This window comes from Aulonocara stuartgranti (genome assembly GCF_965226115.1).
Source record: "Aulonocara stuartgranti genome assembly, chromosome: 17".
Taxonomy (NCBI): Eukaryota; Metazoa; Chordata; class Actinopteri; order Cichliformes; family Cichlidae; genus Aulonocara; species Aulonocara stuartgranti.
Genome location: NC_138953.1, coordinates 16152877 through 16173573, shown reverse-complemented (window position 1 = coordinate 16173573; position 20697 = coordinate 16152877). Strand labels below are relative to the sequence as shown.

Sequence of the window (20697 nt, the reverse complement as noted above, 5' to 3'; positions counted from 1 at the left end):
TGGATATGTTTGTGTGTGAACATGTAGTCGTCAGCGCTTGATGACAAATCCAAATTCAATGATCTAATTTTTTTCAGAGGTTTAACAACTGGATACAGCAGGTAAAATGATCATTGAATCATTGAACATGCCACCAGTTTTCTAAGTAGATATATTTCTAAAGGTGTTCTTGAGATGAAACTCTCACCTGATGTCAGTAACAACACATTCACTCCACACATGCAAAGAAATCCAACTACATATGTCTATGTCCGAGTCTGTGGAGCTTGGAAAGAGAAGTGACTGGACTTTAAGTTTCTTGAAGACGTTTCACCTCTCATCCAAGTAGCTTCTTCAGTTCTAAAACCAAATGGTGGCGAGTCTCAGGTATTTAAAACCTAGTGGGTGTGTCTCTTAAGAGGGTCATTGACCCACTATTGATCATGTCCGTCATCACATGAGCCAAGGTGTCAAAAAGGATGTGGGTTATTATTAGCAGAGGTTTCGGGGGAAACCATTGTGATAGCTCGTCCTATCGTGTAAACTATTGACACCTGATCCAAGATGTGAGTGGGTGTTAAGGCACCTGGGAAAGGATCTCAAAACTACATTGTTGGTGGCAGACAGTTGGGGTCCTAAACCACCCCCTCTGTTCTAGGATGGTCGTTCACAGTGGGCATAAACGGCCCCTTTCACTCCTCTTTCAAACTGTCTGTCTCCTCTGTCCAAAATATGAACATTGGCATCCTTGAAAGAGTGACCTTTAACCTTTAGATGCAAGTGTACAGCTGAGTCTTGTCCTGTCGAAGTGGCTCTTCTATGTTGTGCCATGACTTTGTGAAGTGGCTTAGTTTGTGTTTGGGAGTTTTGTCCTTGGGATGAACCAGTTTTTGTCTGAGGGTGCGGTTGGGTCTGAAGTACATTGGGAGGTCATACTTATGCAAAATTCTCTTGGGTTTCTCTGATAAACCTGCTACATAAGGGATGACCATGTTGTTCTGTTTGTCATTTGACCTTTGTTTTCTGTGCATCTTTCCTGATTTGATGAAAGCCCAGTCGGGATAACCATGTGTTTTAAGAGCTTTCTTTACAGGGGTGTGTTCCTTTTCTTTCCCTTCTGCTTTAGAGGGAATGTTTTCTGCTCTGTGCTGCAGGGTCCTGATTACTCCCAAGTTTGTGATGAGTGGTGTGAGTCAAAAAGTAGATGCTGGTCTGTGTTTGTTGACTTACAGGGAAACCCACACACACAGAACTGAAGAAGCTTCTCAGATGAGAGGTGAAACTTCTTCAAGAAACTGTAGATATCCATACATTATGTGTAATAATAAGAAATGATAAAGGAAAAAGCATTGAACTGATTAAGAAAGGGAGGTGCAAACAGGCATGGAAAGTCATGACAGCAGCTGAAATCTGTCAGTAATTAGAAAGCAATCCTACCACTTAGTGCAAACTAATATCAGCTGGTTCAGTGCCAACTGATGGCCTATGAAAAGGTGTCTCATACAAAAGAGTCATACAAGAAACATCTCAAGAGGGGTAAAACATACTGATGGCATTGGCTACATTAGAATTTTTACACTGCTCCAGTGAGTTCCACTGAGCACTGCTGAAGTAGAAAGAACATCATTACACAATAAACTAACCACGACCGGGTGGCCTCTGCAAGATTTCAGACAGAGGAGGGGAAAAAAATTCTGTTGTCAAAGAGCCCTAACATATTCTGGTCAGATGAGACCAAAACTGAACTCTTTGAATGCCATAACACACACCATGTTTGGAGGCCAAAAGCCGCTGCATATCACCCCAAAGACAACAGTGAAGTTTGAAGGTGGGGACATCATGGTGTGGGGCTTTTAAGTATACGGCAGTGGCAGTTTTCATATAATTTGAAGGAAGAATGAGTGGAAAAATGTACCAAGACATTTTTGATAAAAATCTGCTGCCAGGATGATGAAGATGAAACGATGGTGGACATTTCAGCAAGACAGCGATCCCAAGCGCACAGGCAACAAAACTCTGAGCTGGTTTCAGAGAAGAAAATAAAGCTGCTAGAACGGCGCAGCCAGTCAGCTGACATGAATCTGATTTCTAGAATAGAAATGTGACCTCATGAGGTGTGATCACAAACTCCTAAGGCTCTGCACATAAAACACAAGACCTTGTCCCTCCTGTAAAGCGTTTGTTACCTCAGAGCCTGAGTGAACAAGTCATTTAAAACTGGATCCAGGAATTTTAGGGGAAAATGCCAAGTCAGCAGTTTACAAGCTAATTTCCCTAACATGCTGACATGTTAGGGAAATTAAGAACAGTTGAACCAGCAAAAATGAATGTTTTGGAGCAGTGGGAGGTCACAGTGCTGACCTCCTACTTATTGAGTCCTAAGAAGGCTTACTAATCAAGACATTGCCAACTATTGATGAACTGAAACAGTTGTAGGAAATAGCAGGAAATGGCCCAGAATTCCTCCTCATGACTGTGCAAGGACTATAATCAGCTACAGGAAGCATCTGATGGAGATGCTAACAGAGGTTGTACGAGTTAGTAAATTTAAGGGTTCACTTCGTTTTTTGCAGCATGCACTGTGCGTACAGCTTGGTTTCTGAACGGTTCATAAAATTGCTGCTTAGTCAAGGTATTTGTGAGGGCTTTAGCATACATGTAGGCATACATGGACAATGCAATGCTACTGTGACAGAGACTATATATGTTAGCCACAGCACAGAGAAATGTTGTCGTCATATATTTCTGATGAAAAACGTTGTCAATTGTGTAAAATGAGCTTTCGGAATAATGAAAAACTGAGCAGCAGTGTTTGCTGTAAAAATGTGGGCATGTCTGCAGAGGCACAGTGCAAATGGTCTGCAGGGAGCAACACACAAAGACACTGTAGATACAACTCTGTTTAGACACCTGTGTGCTTATTTTAGTTTTACACAATCAGAAAATTCCTATGTCATTCCCAGCTACATTTATGTTGGTGCTTGTGACATGAACCAGCTCCAGAGTACTGTAGAGCTTTTCATGTTTTCAGCTATGACTTTAGAAAGAACTCTGAATTTTCTTGTACAGACTTTTAAGGTGGCCATGATGTTTATGATCAATATAGATTGTAAATATCATGATGAACAACCGTGCATAGGACAAAAGTTTTAGATAAGCCCTGGTTGTTATAGTTGATTTCATGGATGTCAGTTCATCTGGAATTTCCTTTTCCCACATCGTCCTCCCACAGCTCTGTTAAAGCCCCCCACAGGAAATGCAGGGATCACATTTGCCCTAAAGTTAATCACACTGTTTGTTTTCTCTTTCAGTCTCTTCAGTCCGAGTACATCCAGTACTAAAAATACCCGACTGACCTGAAGACATTTTTCTTTTATTTTTTCTCTCCACAACCCGGCTCCTAAATTGGATGTTCAGAGGGAACCTTCAGATGTTTTCTCTGTCAGGACTGAATCTCCTGTGAGGTGATGGCTGCTTGCTCGTCAGACTGTGTAAATGAGCTGTCTGTAAATAAATAGTCCGCACACATGAAGATATATTTACATGGAAAATATATATTTTATATTTGTGACAGAAAGTTGTATTTTTGTTTTAATGATCAGTGTAACTTTTTGGTAAAGTGAGGGATCAGCTGATGACAATTTGCTCTGTCATCATGGTTACAGTATTTCCGTCCGGCTTCTGATAGGTTAAACAGCATATTGTTTGGTTGATGTGACGATCAGCCCTCTTTTTTTGTGTTTGTGTGTCTAATTTAATCTAAAGGAATACCATTATTAATAGCAGAAGAATAAGGGACCCAAAAACAGAATGTCATTAACTAAGCTCAGGGTGTTAAAGTGAGAATGGGTGTGAATGTGTGCGTTGTCTTAAAGAACCAGTTTAGTTTTTTAGCGTCGTGATTGTAAAATGAAACCTCACCTCTCTGAATGAATTTGTCAGACTGAATTAAAAGTTTGGTAACAAGGAACCATTTCCACTTCAGTACAGTTTAGAACAACAAGAAGTTAATTCAAGGCCAGATTTCTGATATTTTGGCTGCCATCTTTTATATACAGTCTAACCAGTAGAGCTGGAAGGGAAACAATTTGAAGGAGATGAACAGTAAATGGAAAATGATTAGCAGGCAGTGAAGCATGTGGTTGTATAGTAATGAGTTTAAGCTGTGGGATCAGGGTTAGTTTTAGCCATGTGGACAGCAGACATGCTCTTTACACTAGAAGCACTTGTTGCTGTGAGTAGCATCAGGAAGCACTTTGTGTTTAGCTAACGGTGTCAGTCTGAAAAGGGATTCGTGTGTTTATGTGGCCCGTAGAGTCCTCTTTTTAGGAATGACTGTGATCTTCTGTGTTGTTTTATGTGGAAAATAAGTGTTCTGTATTATTCTAAAGGTTATCGCCACAGGAACTTTCTCTAGGAAACAGGAAGTTAAACTTACTTTCTCTGCTGGTACGTCCTCCGAGAATGAGCCTCTAGATTAGAACACCTTTTACCTCCGGAAGCCCCCGTGACTTTTTAAAGGTTTATGAAACATAGAACCTTTTCTAGCACCTCAGGATTTTATTTTAATTTAAACCTGCAAAAACCCAAAAGTTGGACTCCTGTGTAAAATGTAAATAAATACAATACAAGGATTTGCAAATGTGGTAAACATTCTTTATTCTCATTATAACACAGAAAACATGTCTGAGAACATGAGCTGAGAAAATGTGCCATTTAAGAAAAATATGAGCAGTGTCAGAAAGAGTGGGACACTTTCACATTTCCCACAGTGCAGCATTCCCTCTGCTTCCAACAGCACTCCTCTCTCCTCTGGGAGAGGAATGTTGTGCCTTTCTTGTCTGACAGAGGGTTGTAGCTGCGCAGCACTGCAAATCATTGCATTGAGTCTTTATTTACATTTCCAGAGTCCTAACAGTGTCTCTGTAATTTGGATTGTGCATAGATTAACAACTTAAGCCACAGACAGGAGTGAGAAGGTGTCATTGCACCATGTCATTTCTATCTGTGTGCAGAGGACTGAACGTGAGACCACATCAGCTGACTAATGTGCTTCACCTTACTGCTGCTTTTAGCCTGCTGTAAAATACAGGTTTCCTGTGTAACTTTCCTGAAGCTTTAAACGCTTGATGACGACATCAGCACAGTGTTGTCTTCCTTTGCACTCATGGTGTGTGTAAGAAATGAGTTTATATGTCATTTGTGGCAGATTCCTGGGTCTTTAACATTATCGTGGGCAAATAAAATCAAATCTCCAGCTACCAACCCAGAGAAATCACTCGTTCTGAAATCTTTATTTGATGGTGATGTCCCTCGGTCACATGATGGTTTAACTAAACTGATGTGAAGTGCCTTAAATATCTCATGGATGAAAGTCACATACAGTTCTGAACAAATTTATGAGACCACCGGTTTTACACGAGAACAAATATTTCAGAAGTTTTTCACAAACTTGTTTAAAACTGAAAATTACTGAATTCCCTGAAGTTTTTATACCCAAACTTGATCCAGGACAGTGGACTGTGAATCGAACGTAACGTCCAACCACTGAAACGAAACTAATTTTTCTGTTTGCAAATGCATATAAATAAGTGTAATTTGGCATCTGGATCAAAAGGTAATTTTATTAATCTCATTTCTAAGAGAGACGTGGGAATAATTATGTGCTTTACTGTTTTCTGCTTTTTTTTTTTTTTTTGTAAAGCAGAAAACGTGAAAAGTCATGGATAACAACATTAATGATATTTTACAACATTAAAAATAAGATTTTCTTTATAGAGCTTGGTCAGAGTTAGGTCGACTGTGACAAAACGTGCACTAGATGGTGGTCTGATACATTTGTTAAGCACTGCAAATATAAGCAATGCACAGAAGGTTTTTATTTTTGCACAACTTGTTGCTGTTATGAAGAAGTGGAAATGGATGTCTGATGTGTATTTAATGTCTTACTCAAGTGTTTTACTGAGGGAACGTTTAAAAAACGTAGTTTTTTTTGTCTTTTAGCAGAATTTCTGTCTGAGCAATAACAGGAAATAAAACAATTCCTCCAACTCTGAGTTTGTTCTTGATCTGTTGATGCTACCAGAGTGTGGTTTGGAAAAGTCTGGAACAGGACAAGTCCAGGTCAGACCCAAAATCGAACCAGTCTTAAAGCTTCGTTTAACCCTTAAGTTTTGTGGCTCTCTCCCAGTGGAGGTGCATGTCAGATGTTAAGACTCTGAGGTGCCACCTCCTGAGTGCAAAGATGTTTTTCAAGTTCAGGGACAAAAACGTCCTGCAGTGCTCGCACGTGTGCTCCCCCTCTTCTGCACTCGGTCCAAGCAGCGCTTTCACCTGAGCCGTGCCGCTGTGTCTGCAGCTCACCATGTCCTGTTGTGTGCTGCATTTGAGAATAAACTTTTCTGGACATGACCAACCTGATTCTCTACAACATTAGTTCAAGTGTAAAACACACATGTATACAAACAAAAGCCAAATCCAGCATAGAAGAAGCTGTCCCAAGTCCAAGACTAGTGTGGGATGAACGACCAAAGAAAGGAAAAGTGCAACACAAATAACAGAAGTAATGATTCAGTAAATCAGAGGTCAGATATCTCAGAGCCTGGGGTGGGGGGCTGTCCAGACCTCTGACTTCATCAGGAAAAGGACTGATTAGTCTGAATCCTCATCAAACTAATCAATACTAAATCACAGAGGCTGTAAATCACTCAGTCTCCAGATCATTCAATCAGTCAGAGGCCCCACAGTGACAGCTTCACTGTATTCAGCTCATTTACTCCTTAATGTGATTCAGCATGTCTGCTGCTGCTTCATCAGCTCACTGACAGCAAAAGGAAATATTTGACTTTAAATGTATCTAAGTGAGAAGGCAGCATTGAAGTGAATTCATGTTCACGTTTTGTTAAAAGGTGTTAGTCCCAGCTTTTAGTCAGCCCAATAATACCAGAAAACATACGGCATGTTTTCTTCTTTTTGGGATTCAGCCCTAGGAATTTCCCTCACAGGACACAAAGTTCCTGCTGGGAGTCCAAGAAAAATGCTGATTTGTCCTTCTTACTATAACCACTGCCTGTGACGCTTCTGTCTTGTGGGTGATTTAATGTCACTGAAAAAGATCGTTGAAAAAACATCAGATTCACATAAATAGAGAAACCAAAAGTGAGAGGAAAATAACCCAGGTGTGAAACGAGGAATATCACATGTAGAGAATAACTAAATTTAACAGGAGCATGACAGAGAAAAAGCTGGAAACGTGTAGTGCACAGACACGAGGAGAAAGAAAAGGCGACAGGATGTTGAAAAGAGAACGTGAGGAAAGGCCGAGGAGCAGTGAACACAGCACAAAGCGACGGTGAAGTTTTCCCGCTCACCGCGTGTCCCGCAGAGGGCGCTGTTGCCCGCGCGTGCACACACAGGCGCTTGGAGCTGGATGACGGGAGGGGGCGTTTGCTTCATCAGCCCTGTTTAGGGCTTCAGAGACCCTCAGTGATTCATCATTGCCGGATTTTCTGCTTCAGATCCCGGAACTCCGAGAAACGAGACGCTGCTCTGTTTGTTCACGAACCCATCCATCCGCCCATCATCCATCCATCCATCCATCCATCAGCGTGTTTGTAGCCTCAGCAGAGAAGATGGATCTTCTGTGTGTCCGCAGGCTCTTTGTTCAGCTCATCTCAGGTAAATGTCCTTCCTTCTGATAAATCTGGCTGTTATATGATGTCTTTTACACGTAGAGAGATTTTTTGGGGTGGGGGTTATTGTAACCTCTGAATTTTCATTTGAGATTTCGTTCGTCATTTTCTCGTTTTTTCATCAGCTTTTGTGCATGTGGTTAGTATAGCGCAAATAAAGAATAAAAAGTAGAAACATGCGTAATATATGAGGAAAATTCGAAAACTCACATTAAAAGCCATATTCAACTTCATGAAAATATGAAATGTTTCATTTCCTTTGCAATTTACAGTAAACTCTTTTATGTTTTGGTGTAACTCAATCAAAACAAACAAAAAAACAAACCTACTAAAAAAACAAAAACCAAAAAACCCCAACATTTGGAAACCGGAGTGACAACATAAAAATGCCAGAAACTCCAAATCCTCTAATGGCCACTCGTGGATGGTTCTAAAAGTGGGTCAGTCTCAGGTTAAAACGTGCAGCTTCACAGAATTAAAAAGTGTCTTTCCAGTATGGTACAAATTAAGCTGTTCCCCTTCATAACAACTGCACTGATAGTGGGGGCAGGCCGTGGCTGCTTAGACTGACACCTGGCCACCTCAGTTCTTCTATTTCCACGTACTGAATTTGGGCTCTCCTTTTTATTGACTATTTTGTAATTTTTATCTCACAATCCATTAAATATTCCAAAATGTACCACAGAAACGATGGAGAGGTCCAGCACAGTTTACAAGGCGAGGCTGCAATCAAAGCAACTACACCCGTAATTTAAGTCTCGCCAGTATCCAAATGAATGAGTTCTAAAAACATGAGCTATCATAAAGTTTTTATGAAGGTGGAAGCTCAACAGAAACCAAAACTGTTTATTTGTACCAAACTGTAAATGTGCTTTTAATGTTGTAAACGTGGACATTTGAACATGGAAGCACAGATGAACTATAGTTTTTGTCTCTTCTACATTGGCTAAATTGTTTAGTCCCACAGGTTATTGCTTGGTAGACACACAAGAACATCAGGTGCTGATACATTTCCATCCACGTGGATAACCTTCCTTTTCTCTTAAAATTCTTGACAAAGTAGTTGTTGAACAGATAACTGAACGTCTGCAGAGGAATGGTTTATTTGAAGTGTTTCAGAGCTCATCACAGAAACAGCTTTAGTGAAGGTTACAAATGATCTTCTGATGGCCTCTCACAGTGGACTCACCTCTGTGCTTGTCCTGCTAGACCTCAGTGCAGCGTTCGATACTGTTGACCATAATATTTTATTACAGCGATTAGAGCATGCTGTAGGTGTAGTCATTTACATGAACAAATTGTAGTCTAAAAGACTCCAATTTGTTCATGTAAATGGAGAGTCCTCTTCACACACTGAGGTTAATTACGGAGTTCCACAGGGTTCTGTGCCAGGACCAGTTTTGTTATACATGCTTCCTTTAGGCAGTATCATTAGAGAGCATAGCAATAACATTTTCACTGCTATGCAGATGACACTCAACTTTATCTGTCATTTTTGACCAGGACATGTCCTTCAATGCACATATTAATCAAATATGTATGACTGCTTTTTTCCATTTGCACAACATCTCTAAAATTAGAAACATCCTGTCTCAGAGTGATGCTGAAAAACTAGTTTGTGAATTTATTACTTTTAGCTGGAACTACTGTAATTCCTTATTATCGGAATGTTTTAAAACTCCCTGAAGAGCTTTCAGTTGATCCAAAATGCTGCAACAAGAGCACTGACAGGGACTAGAAAGAGAGAGCATATTTCTCCTGTATTGGCTTCCCTTCATTGGCTTCCTGTTAAATCCAGAATCAAATTTAAAGTCCTGCTCCTCACGTACAAGGTCTTAAATAATCAGGCCTCATCTTATCTTAATGACCTTATAGTACCATATCACCACATTAGAGCACTTTGTTCTCACACTGCAGGCTTACTTGTGGTTCCCAGAGTAAATTAAAAGTAGAATGGGAGGCAGAGCCTTCAGATTTCAGGCCCCCCTTCTGTGGAACCAACTCCCAGTTTTGATTCGGGAGACAGGCCCTCACTCTACTTTTAAGATTAGTCTTAAGAATTCTGGTGATTCTGAATCCTCCCTTAGTTATGATGCAATGGGTCTAGGCTTGCTGGGGGCTTCCCATGATATTTCTTCTTCGGTCACCTTTTTTCACTCAGTGTGTTTATACACCATTTTACATTTAATCATTAGTTATTAAAAGTCTCTGGCTCTCTTACAATGTCTTTTGTCCTCTCTTCCTCCCCACAAGTCGTCTAATTATTGAGTCCCCCCCCCCCCCTTTTTGTATTATTGCAGCATCTTTACTTTACAATATAAAGCACCTTGAGGCAACTGTTATTGTGATTTGGCGCTATATATTCATCAGCCTCATTCATACATCATCTGTATTTGAGGCAAAGTTTACCTGAGGTTCAACTCAAGGTTAACAAACTAACTTTTCACTAAACCTGTTTTCTGGAACCTGGCCCAGCGATGTTGTTGCTTTGTATAATTTTTGTTGTTTCCGTCCACAGCTGTGCTCCTGATGTCATCGAAGTACATTTTGGCTCTACGGGTGGACATAACTCCTGAAACCGCTCTGTTCGGTCTGGGTGAGCGTCAGCAGCTGGTCTGCTTGTTTCAGGGCTGTACCACAACGCCAAGTGTTTCCTGGTCCATTCTGGGGGACCGGCCTCTGAGCGGGTCCATCAGCACCAACCAAACTTGTTCTGTGTTGACCTTTGAGCGTGTAAAGATGGAGCATGATGAAGCGATACTGTGTACGGTCAGCTGCAATGGAGACAGGAAACAAGCGAAACGCTCGGTGCAGGTTTACTGTGAGTTACCACTGAAATGCAGCATACATTTGAAACGTTATGTTATATATTTTGTTATTGCTCTATTTAAAACAACACGAGTTTAGTGCACTTTTGTAATTTTGCCTCTGTACACATAAAGTAGATTTCAAATCTAAGATCAAGATGAGATCGAAGTGCAGAGTGTGATTAGGAATCACAGGAATGTGGATGAAAACCTTTTGCTGAGAAACAGAGGTCTAAGAACCTTGCATCACCAAATACTGTTTCCTCCTCTAATATCCTACGCCTTCATCTTTCATAACCACGTTTACTTTATTTTAAAACACTTGCTGTCACTTTAGGATAATTTTTCAAAGTGCAGGGTAATCCATTAGATTACTTCCGACCCTCCCAAGGCTCACATCACAGAGGAAGACGAAGAAGTTTGACCTTGTGATACGTAGTTAGATTTGTGAAAGGGTCCATTCTAATCCAAACCGCGATCCTTTCCACACTATACCGAGCCGTTTTGGTTACCAAAATCAAGCGAAAAGGTGAACAAATCTTGGCTTTTAAGTCCTGCAAAAGACTTTAGGGGCTTTCATTCTCTCCCAGAAATATGCTTTTCTAGTGCATCACTTTAATTCTACTACAGCAAACAAAAATCCACTGTAGCAAGTACAATGTAATCCGCCTCACTCTGAATCATTGTGGACACCAGAATCAGCCTAATCAGTCACCAGCTGGCTGTCTGTGTCGGGGCCCCTGTCTGTCAAAGTGGCGTTACCTTCATGCCTCACCAGCATCCACGCAGAGAAGTTAGCATTAAAAAAACTGTGTGCTTATGAATTATCCAGACACAAAACCCACATTGGAACCAAACCTAAGGTGCTACAAGTAGAATTGCACCGTTTTTATTTACTATTAGACTGTTGTTGTTATAAGAATTAATGCCTGCCCTCTGTGTCTCTGCTGTTCTAGCCTTCCCGTCGGACCCTGTCATCACAGGCCAGGATAATGTCAAACTGGGGGTAAAGTCCACCCTGACCTGCAAGGCATTTAACATATATCCTGATGAGGAGGTGAACATCACTTGGCACAGTGGGAACACTATCCTGCAGACCACAGTGCAAGATGGTGAATCCGGGGCAGTCCAGTCTGACTACAACTTCACAGCTGAAAACATGGATCAGGGAAGAAATATCACCTGTAGGGTCACACTGAAGCTGAAGGACCTGCCAGATAACAAGAAGACCAGAGAAAGCGCAGTGCCAATAAATGTCTTATGTGAGTCTGGGTTTGGTTCTGAGTCCTCGCGTCTGAGTCTTGTTGTCCGTGTCCTCATAAACCCGACTTCTCTGTCTCCAGATGCTCCTGTCGTGAAGAAGTTGGAGTCTAAGGAAGTTATGGCCGGCTCTCCGCTCACTCTCACCTGTTTGGCAGAGGGAAATCCTGAGCCGACCATCACCTGGAGTTTCAGAACAGCAGATGGCCGAACTCTGCAACGCGGTCAAGGCGGTCAGCTCAACTTCACAGCGGTGGAAGTGTCTGAGGCTGGACGGTACGAGTGTGATGCGCGAAACACGGAAGGAACCCACAGTAGCGCCGTGGACGTCACGGTTCACAGTGAGTGATGGTCCTGTTTCACTCTTAGTATGTGCACTTCCTTTAGTTTCAATGAGTCAGTTGTATCCCTTGTGTCTCCCTAACAGGTCCACCCACTAACACCTCCCTCTCTGTAATTCCGGGTGAGGAGGTGGTGGAGGGTCAGCAGGTAACTTTTGTCTGTAGCTCAGAGGGTGCTCCACTCCCCAGACTGGTGCTGAGCAGGAATGGGACAGAGCTTCAAAGCGTTGACAGAGCGTCCACGATAATCTTCAACCTGTCTTCCGCCCTGCTCGAACACTCTGACGTCTACCAGTGTGATGCCTCTAATCTGTACGGATCCCAGCTGGCCTCCAGCTCCATCACTGTCAGAGGTAGTCTTTCCTCCAGTTTGTATCTTACAAGGTGATCTCAGAAAAACTCTCAAATTTTAATATGAAATGAAATTAATGAAAGTACCTCATGTGAAGGTACTCCTAAATGACCATCATGTGTTGTGATGGACGTCTCTAATCCCATTTCCTGATCCTTCAACCTGCTGTGAATATTCTTCCTCAGATGTCACACCAGATTATTGCAGACATAAAGCATCATAGATGTCACAATATCTATCTTGCAATACAATTGATATAGTCATCAATTTCATTTGTAATTTTTCAGGTGCAGGTCAAGTGTCTCGTTCCTCCAACATGAGGGTGTAGTAGTAGGAACAGTAATGAGAAGTGTTACATTTCTTATCAAAACATTTCTTGAGTTTGATCTCATAGCCCTGCAGCCACAGAGAAAGGAACCTCTGTAGTAAAGTGGAGGCTTAGCTATAATTATTGATTAAGCTACAATGGACCAGACCCAGTTTAACCACTTTGCAGATTAGTTTGGATCCATGTTTAAAGTGAGAGAAAAACTATTCAAGTTAATGGTGTGAGGGTAAAAAAAAAGCCTCTCCTGTAAAAGAGCCTTCACAGACAAGATTAGAATAACTGCTTTCAGTGTGAACATGCAGGATCAGTAAGATGTCTGTGTTCCTCCAGCTCACCCTCTACAGGTTGAGGCGAGTCCTCAGGTCTCTGCAGCGAGAGGTTCAGCTCTGAGTCTGAGCTGCAAGGCCTCCGGCTGTCTGCACACCCCCATCCTCCTCACCTGGTTGAGGAAAGACCAGAACCAGACTGTCCTCCAGACAACCTGGCCGCAGGACGGACTCTCTGTGCTCCATCTGCAGGACCTGGATCTCCAGGATCGGGGTGAATACAGCTGTCAGGCTCAGTGCGAGACCGTCAACAGGAGCAGAAACATTCAAGTCCATGTCTATTGTGAGTCTGACACACCTGATAGCAGTTATAGTCCCGCACTGCCACTTTATTTGGTTTCAAATCACACCTATTAAACCTATTAAGTAGATTTTCATGTTCATTTGAAGAATCCTCTCAAACCATTTAGAGATTGCAGTAGGTGTCGAGTGGAGAGTGGACCCAAATGAAGACACCAGAGACAGAACTAAGCTTAAACTAAAAGCGAGCCTTTATTGATGGCTGAAAAACTGAGCAACAAACAAATGAGACACAACAACTAACCTAACAAAACCTCAACTGGGAAAAGCAACTAAAACCTGAATTCATGACTCTGAAAACAGGATGAACTGGGAACCTAAGGCATGAAACATGAACAGGGACGTGAAAACGTCAACCAGGAACACTTAAACATGAAATACCTGACTTGACGCTTGCCACACAGACAACCCGACGAGGAACAATACACACAATATGTACACGGAGGGTAACGAGGGAACCGCAACTGGAGGGAGACACAGTTGGACCTAATCTGACATAACGAGACAAAGGGGAAGCAAAGCTAGATAAACCGAACAGAGGACAAGGACTATCAAAAAGAAACAGGAACACTGACAGACTCATGACACGCAAGCTTGACATGGTGACTGGGAAGACGAGACAAACTAACCACAGGAGGCGATCAGACGCTGAGGGGAGGAAGATCTAGATACTAAGCAGAAGCCAGAGGATCTAATAAGAACACTAAAGCACAGGCAAACTAAACATAAACCCCTCAGAGAATCTAATGTAATTTAGAATATCCTATTGCACAGTCCAAAAACATAAACACCAGGTCACTGACAGTAGGAATTGTACTGCAAAATATATGATAAAGACTCTTTAATAATTGTTAATTATCAGATTAACAATGAGAGGAAAAGAGGAAGTTAGAGGAATTTAAAGATAAACGAAAAGGATTTGTTGTTGTTTTTGGGTGTTTTTTTTTTTACACTGTTTAGTGTCTGACTTGTGTCCTCATATTTTAAGAGTTTTATGTACTAAAAACTTGAAGCGAAACCTTTACAAGTAAAGCAGAACAGCACAAGCAGGAAAGAACTTCTAAAACACAAGATAATGCGATGTTTGTCAGTTTTATTCCCAGCAGTCTCACACAACAGGAGTCAGACATTCAATAATCTCAGAGGTGCAATCAAAAGATGAACTGCTCATAACAGACATGAGGCTTAGTAATGTTTGCACAGATGTCCTGACGCCGAGCTGCTCATCAGTGTGGGGGTAGAGCTGCACACCACTGCTTTCACTGGTTTGGCGATAAAGAGCAGACCATGCCCCGACAAACATCGCCGTTTTCATGACTGATCAGTTAACCTAGATCAGGCTTTCTAGATTTTTCTCCAAAGTCAGTGTGTTTTTATAAAACAAATAACTGTGTTTCACCGGATCACATCAGAGCTAAAAAGCAGCTCCAAGAGAAACTGCAGTGACTAACAATTACTAACACGCTCGTGATCTGAGAGCCACAAACAGAGGCTCATTTTAAAAGGTTTGTTGACCGTCAGATCTGAGCTGAAGAAGATGAACTCCAACGCTGCCAGGAAATGACAACATGGGGGAAAGAAGCCAAACACTCGCCCATGCACTCATCTTTACCCCCCTACCACTTCAACAAAGACTGAAAACATGCAAAATCCTCCCACACAGAAAGGAGGCGAGGACTCAGTGTTTCTGACAGTTACATCCACACTTGGAATATCTGTTAGAGTGCATGACCTCGTTACGGCACTGGACAAGAAGCAGGAAAATGACCATAACTTAACCATCCTCATCAAGTTGCTGAAAGTCTTCCAAGTCACTTAAGGTTGCTCAGCTCTCCATTCACGGACTTTTACATTCTAGTTGTTAAACTTGCTTTTCAATGACAAAGATTTTAGAGATGCAGTTGTTTGTTGCATGCCTCGTGTGTTCCAAATATTTTCATACTTTGTTACTAGGTTTTTAAAGTCAGAGTTCTTACTTTGATCTCGGAAATCTGGAAAAGAAATTTCCATAGTTGCAGTTCGTTCGTCTTCCATAGTTTAGAGTCCAGTGGTTGTTGTATTTTCAGAGTTTACAGTGTTCCCTGCTTTTGCAGGTGTTGAAAACGATTCAGTGGAACCAAAATTGTTTTTGAGAATCATAAAAGGACTCATTTAGGTTTCAGAAGTTCATTTAAAGAGGTTTTTGAGGTCTTTCAGGGGAATCTAGTATTCTTTAAAGAGTTTTTAAAGCTTTGAGATTTCAGTGATCCCATTTCAAAGGTTTTAAATGGGATCTGTGAGTTTATAGGATATTAAGGACGTTTGGTGCTTTGTTAGGCCTGAAGAGCTCTTGATGAGGTGAATGAGGAGGTTTTAGATGAACATATTTTATTGGTTGAAATTGTATTAGATTAGCAGTCCAATTTTCTTTAACAGTTTCTTTAAAAAGCCGTGCATATATTGAAGGAAAGGGTCTCGCTAGGATTCAGGGTCCTTGAATCTGCTGGAATCAGTACTGACATTTTGCAGGTCTTTTTCGTGGTCTTAGAGTTCTGTGGTGGGGGGCTGTTTTGAATCTAAAAATTTCAGATCATGAATCCCAACTATGATTCACCGCTTTAAATTCCAAAATATCAGAAAAGCCTAAAAAACTTTACTTTTGATGTCTGTTGACTTTGATGAAAAATGTTTCTTATGTATAATTAGCCATCAATTGATGTTTAAATCTTTGGAAGCCGATTCTTATTGGCGCAATTTATATATTTTCACACTCCTGAATCATCATTAGCTACTTACTTCTCTCTCTCTCTCGCTCCAGCGTTTCCATTTGATCCCGTACTGGAGAATCCTGGCCCTGTCCTGCTGGGGGAAGAAGCAGTCTTCCGCTGTGATGTCATTAATGTATTCTGGGCTAATCAGCTGAGGATTCAGTGGCTTTTGGGAAACAAAACGGTGGCGGAAAAGTCGTTCAGTTTCTCCAGTGTTTTACAGAACGTCTCTTTTAGTCTCCATCACCGGGTTGACGAGGATCATCAGGTGCTGACCTGCAGCGCAGACCTACTGCAAGAAGGCGGAGACTTGTGGAGGTCCAAGAGGACCAGCATCCATCTGCAGGTCCACTGTAAGTGTTTGTTTTTATGTTTTTTCTGCAGCTCTCATTTTTTTCAGATCCAGCTTTATTAAACTCCTGATCTAATTCTTTTTCAGATCCTCCGAGGAATACATCACTGCTAATTAGGCCAGACGAGGAGCTGGTGGAGGGTCGTCACGTGACCTTTAGCTGTCTCTCAGATGGAGCTCCGGCCCCAGCACTGGTGCTGAGCAGAAACGGGATGGAGCTTCAAAGAATCAAACCAGCCACCTCATCACCACTGACCTTCACCTTCTCCCCCATCCTCCTGGAACACTCTGACCTTTACCGGTGTGAAGCATCCAACAAGTATGGATCTGAAGTGGCTTCTCACTCCATCACTGTCAAAGGTCAGATCATTAATAATAATTATAACGGGCTTCTTTTTGTTTTTTTCTCTGACAGTTGTAATCAGAAGCCAGAGACAGAAATAAACTTCCGGCATTACAGTGGAGTCATTAGTTCAGAACTTTAGCTGCCAGGCTCAGTGCCGCCATGCATTCAAGAATGAAAACTCAGTATAAGTTAAAGCGTTTTGCTGCTGTGGTTTTCCTAAGAGGGCCATCAAGTGAAAGAGGTTGAAATACATTGAATAATGCAAAAGTGAATCTTATGAAAGCAGACATTCTGATCATTTCTTTACCAAACATTCAAAACTTCTCTGTCTGCTCTTGCGTCAGAGCTGATCCAGGTTGTGACAGGCATAAAAATAGATTTATGTCCGTGGGCCTTCTAAACCCAACTGGTTAAAAATAACCATATTTATAGAAAAGGACCCATGAGCTGTAAGTGAAACAGTGAGGAGTAGATGACCTACTAAATGATGAAACGCAAAGAAGCAAAACGTGAAAGAATGTTTAGTATCAAACTGGCACTGTTTGTTTTTCCTGTGGCAGGGCTCTCCGCTATCAGGTGATGATGTGTTGGTTAGAGGTGTGACAGAAGGTCAGCAGGTTCGGCTGAGCTGCTTTCACACGCTTTTCACGTTCACTGTATGACCCTCTTTCCGCTGAGATTCAGGTTACACGTCCTTATGTTAAAAGAGGACGGGGTTAGTTTAAACAGATATGAGGCAATTGTTGTTGTGATTTGATGCTAAATAAATAAAATTGAATTGGTCAAACTATGACTGAAGTGTTTCTGGAAAATCAACAGAGAATGAACTTGCAGCGACGTCTACAGAATGCACTGTAAAATCAGCAAAATACACTGTAAACCAGATGAATAAACTATAAGAACCAGCAACACAGTGTAGCCCAAGTGTACTGTGGTTTATGCTCAAAGCATGATTTTACTACATTAAAGATAGTACTGTACCTATAGCTATAGATGCTGAGTTGCATGGGGATTTGAGGTAGATAGTATTCTTAGAGTTTATAGGATAAAGTGCATTATGAGTATATGGATATCAGTTGCTTGTGGTCTAAAGTGCTTTGATTGGACAGTAAGACTGGGAAAGTACTATGCAAATGTACCTTGCTATAGCTGGATGTGCATCTTACCAAGGATGTTGCTACAGTTAGTTACAAACCACAAAATCAAAAAGTACAATCAGTACAGCGATGTTATTAGTAATTTGTAAACTGTAATATATATTGTATGAACACAATATATTAGTTAGAACAAAGCTAAACTCCCCAAAATGACAAGTTTCTCAGTTGGGTCTTTTCACATTTCCTGCAAAAGTAGTTGTACAACAACAACAACAATGACAACAACAAAAAGGAAGATCTAATTTTAATCTGTTTTCTTATCCAGCTCCTCCGAGGAACACCACAGTCCACATCCTGCCGTCTACAGTGGTCCAGGAGGGGCAAAATGTCACTGTCTGCTGCCAAACCATCAGTTTCCCACCGTCAGCTGTGATTCTCAAGAAAATGACCAATGGCACAGAGCTATATTCTACTAATGGAACTTTCCTACTGGTCAATCTCACAGCCAAAGACTCGGGGTTATACCAGGTCAACGTGACCAATGACCTTGGGTACCAAGTCAAAATCTTCAGCATCAGTGTCAGAGGTCAGTAAAATTAGTTTGGATTTTATTATTCCCTTTAAGTTAAAATGCTCAAGTTTGATTTGAACATATGTTACCCACAGCAGTTCTGTAAACAGTTTCACAAAACTGCCCTATTTTCTTGTGCAGAGAGAAGTACCAAGCTTCCACCCAGTTTCAGCGTCATCATCATCCCAGCTGTCTGCATCGCCACGGTTCTAGCAGCTTCCGCTCTGTTCCTCGACTACGTGAGGAGATCCAGGAAGAAAGGCTTTTATCAACTGCCCCAGTCTGCTCCACCTTCAGCCTGAGGCCAACCCTGGCCTAAAAGGCCCCTGGTTCATGCAGCTACCAAGTGTGTAGCGTCAACACATCTGAATCTATGGCTGTCAGATTTTTTTTTAAATGTGACTACCATGTGCATGTGGCTGCTGCAGGACAATATCTCAGTATGACCGATGACTTTTATTTCAACACGTGCTTTGTGCTTTTAAACACACGGCTTTGATATTCATAGGTGTGACCATGTTGTCCCAGCAATAAGCGGCTAACAAATGAAATAATGATTTTCAGTATCCAGGAACATGTGGCTATATTGTCTTTCCGTGTGGTTAACACGTTCCATCACATGGCTACACGTCACATGTAACTGCCAACTCTGCAGATGCGTTTTACAGTTCATGGCCCAATCACATCCCATTGTATGGCTACTGCTTTGTGACATGTGGTTATGTAACATGTGAATTAGACATGCTGATGTGTGGCCACCACTTCTAATAAGGCGTTGTGTGCTAACCATCTCCAATTATGTGGTTACCCCATCTTGACCTATAGCTAGCATTTCCTAAAATGTGACTACTACCTCTTAACGTTTAACTACCACTTCTCACAATCCCAACATGGTATAAGCCTCCCAATACAACCTCATATCCCAACAGGAATTGCCATACAGTTATCTTCCATTTGCCAAAAGCAGGCGTGTATCACGGCATGTGATAATATCAAACCCTATCCTATCCCGTCGTATCCTGTCACATCTTATCCTTGGTTATTGTGACATGGGAATTCTACCTCCTGATATACAGTTTAAATATTTCAACATGTGGCTTGCTATCTGTTCACACATGAAGCTAATTTTGTCCAACATGTGACAAAACTACCCAGAAACCTCTCCCAAGTTCATGGCTGCCAAATTTTAAAATGTGGCTGTTCTCCCAGCAAGTTACCAACATCCATGGCACTAATCAACATGTGACTACAAGAGTCCAGCTTGAAAAATAAACACTACCTATGGCTCAATAATCTTATATGCAATAATGTTCACTGTCAGCTTTCAGCAGCATTTTATTCTCTTATCAGGGTCAGCTGAGTTAGTGACTTTTCAGTGACTGTGAACATTCCTCTCAGTGAGAGCTACTCAGCTTAGAGATTTGTGGAAAGCAAAGATGTTGCTCAACTTGTTAACGGAGACTTTCTGGCTGACACCATATGGCTGAACTCTTCCAGAAAGTCTTCAGTCTCCTCCGAACTCTCGCCGTGGTACTGCTGCACACTTGGTGTGATGTGGAATTATCTGCAGAGTTATTAGAGATGATATGTAAATATGTGTACAGTTTCTTTTTGCTTGCTTTCAATAAAGATATTTATGTCTTTATTTATTATCACAGGCTTTTTGAAATTTCAGTGTGCGGGATTTCCCTGGGAATTCCCTGTAAGTGGCGAGCTTTCGCTTTTATTTCTGTTAGATTCGGTGTTTACTGGAATCCTTGGCATTGACTCAGCTATTACCATGGTGACGGCTGAGCTGCATTTCAGTCATTTCAGCTCGCCAGCCTTTAAACCCAAAATTAAATAAACACTGTCTGTTTTTCTCTTTCCTTACTGCTCATTCACAAGAAAGATCTGGCCAAGAAAGAAATTCTCACCAAACTCCCCACACACAAACTACAAAGCAACTAAAGACAGATATAAAACCACAACAACAACAAAGAAAACAACCAAAAAAGGCAGACTGACCTGAAGACACAGAAAACTACTGCCAAAAATAAATACTGCATAAATATAAAAAAAGAAGCTTTATAATACATTCTTCTAGTCTGTGAGTGTTTCGCCTATATGCAACCTTAGCCTTGTTTCTCATAATCCATCTTTGGACTCAAGTCCTAAAGGTGTCATAAAAGCCCAGAGACTTAGTGCCCAGTGAAAATCT

At 41.4% G+C, this 20697-nt stretch overlaps 2 protein-coding genes across 5 annotated transcripts in view; both read left to right on the top strand.

Annotated features, from left to right (window-relative positions):
• The window catches only part of cdc14ab (cell division cycle 14Ab), a 30345-nt gene extending 24310 nt beyond the window's left edge, over window positions 1-6035 (top strand). For all 3 annotated transcript variants that reach the window (XM_082511269.1, XM_082511270.1, XM_082511268.1), the window contains one exon: window positions 3291-6035. In XM_082511269.1, the coding sequence (XP_082367395.1) occupies window positions 3291-3320 (30 nt within the window). In that variant the 3' untranslated portion in view covers window positions 3321-6035. The remainder of the gene's footprint in view (window positions 1-3290) is intronic.
• Window positions 6036-7328: 1293 nt separating this feature from the next.
• Window positions 7329-20142, top strand: vcam1b (vascular cell adhesion molecule 1b). 2 transcript variants are annotated; one of them, XM_082510279.1, is made up of 10 exons: window positions 7329-7656; window positions 10189-10491; window positions 11434-11739; window positions 11821-12078; window positions 12165-12431; window positions 13089-13367; window positions 16182-16484; window positions 16571-16843; window positions 18252-18512; window positions 18639-20142. In XM_082510279.1, exons 1-10 carry the CDS (start codon window positions 7611-7613, stop codon window positions 18797-18799), a joined length of 2457 nt encoding a protein of 818 aa, XP_082366405.1. In that variant the 5' UTR covers window positions 7329-7610; the 3' UTR covers window positions 18800-20142. The 2 variants fall into 2 exon arrangements, with proteins under 2 accessions (XP_082366405.1, XP_082366406.1); XM_082510280.1 differs by lacking the exon at window positions 13089-13367 and having other exon boundaries at window positions 7354-7656.
• The last annotated feature ends 555 nt before the right edge of the window (window positions 20143-20697 follow it).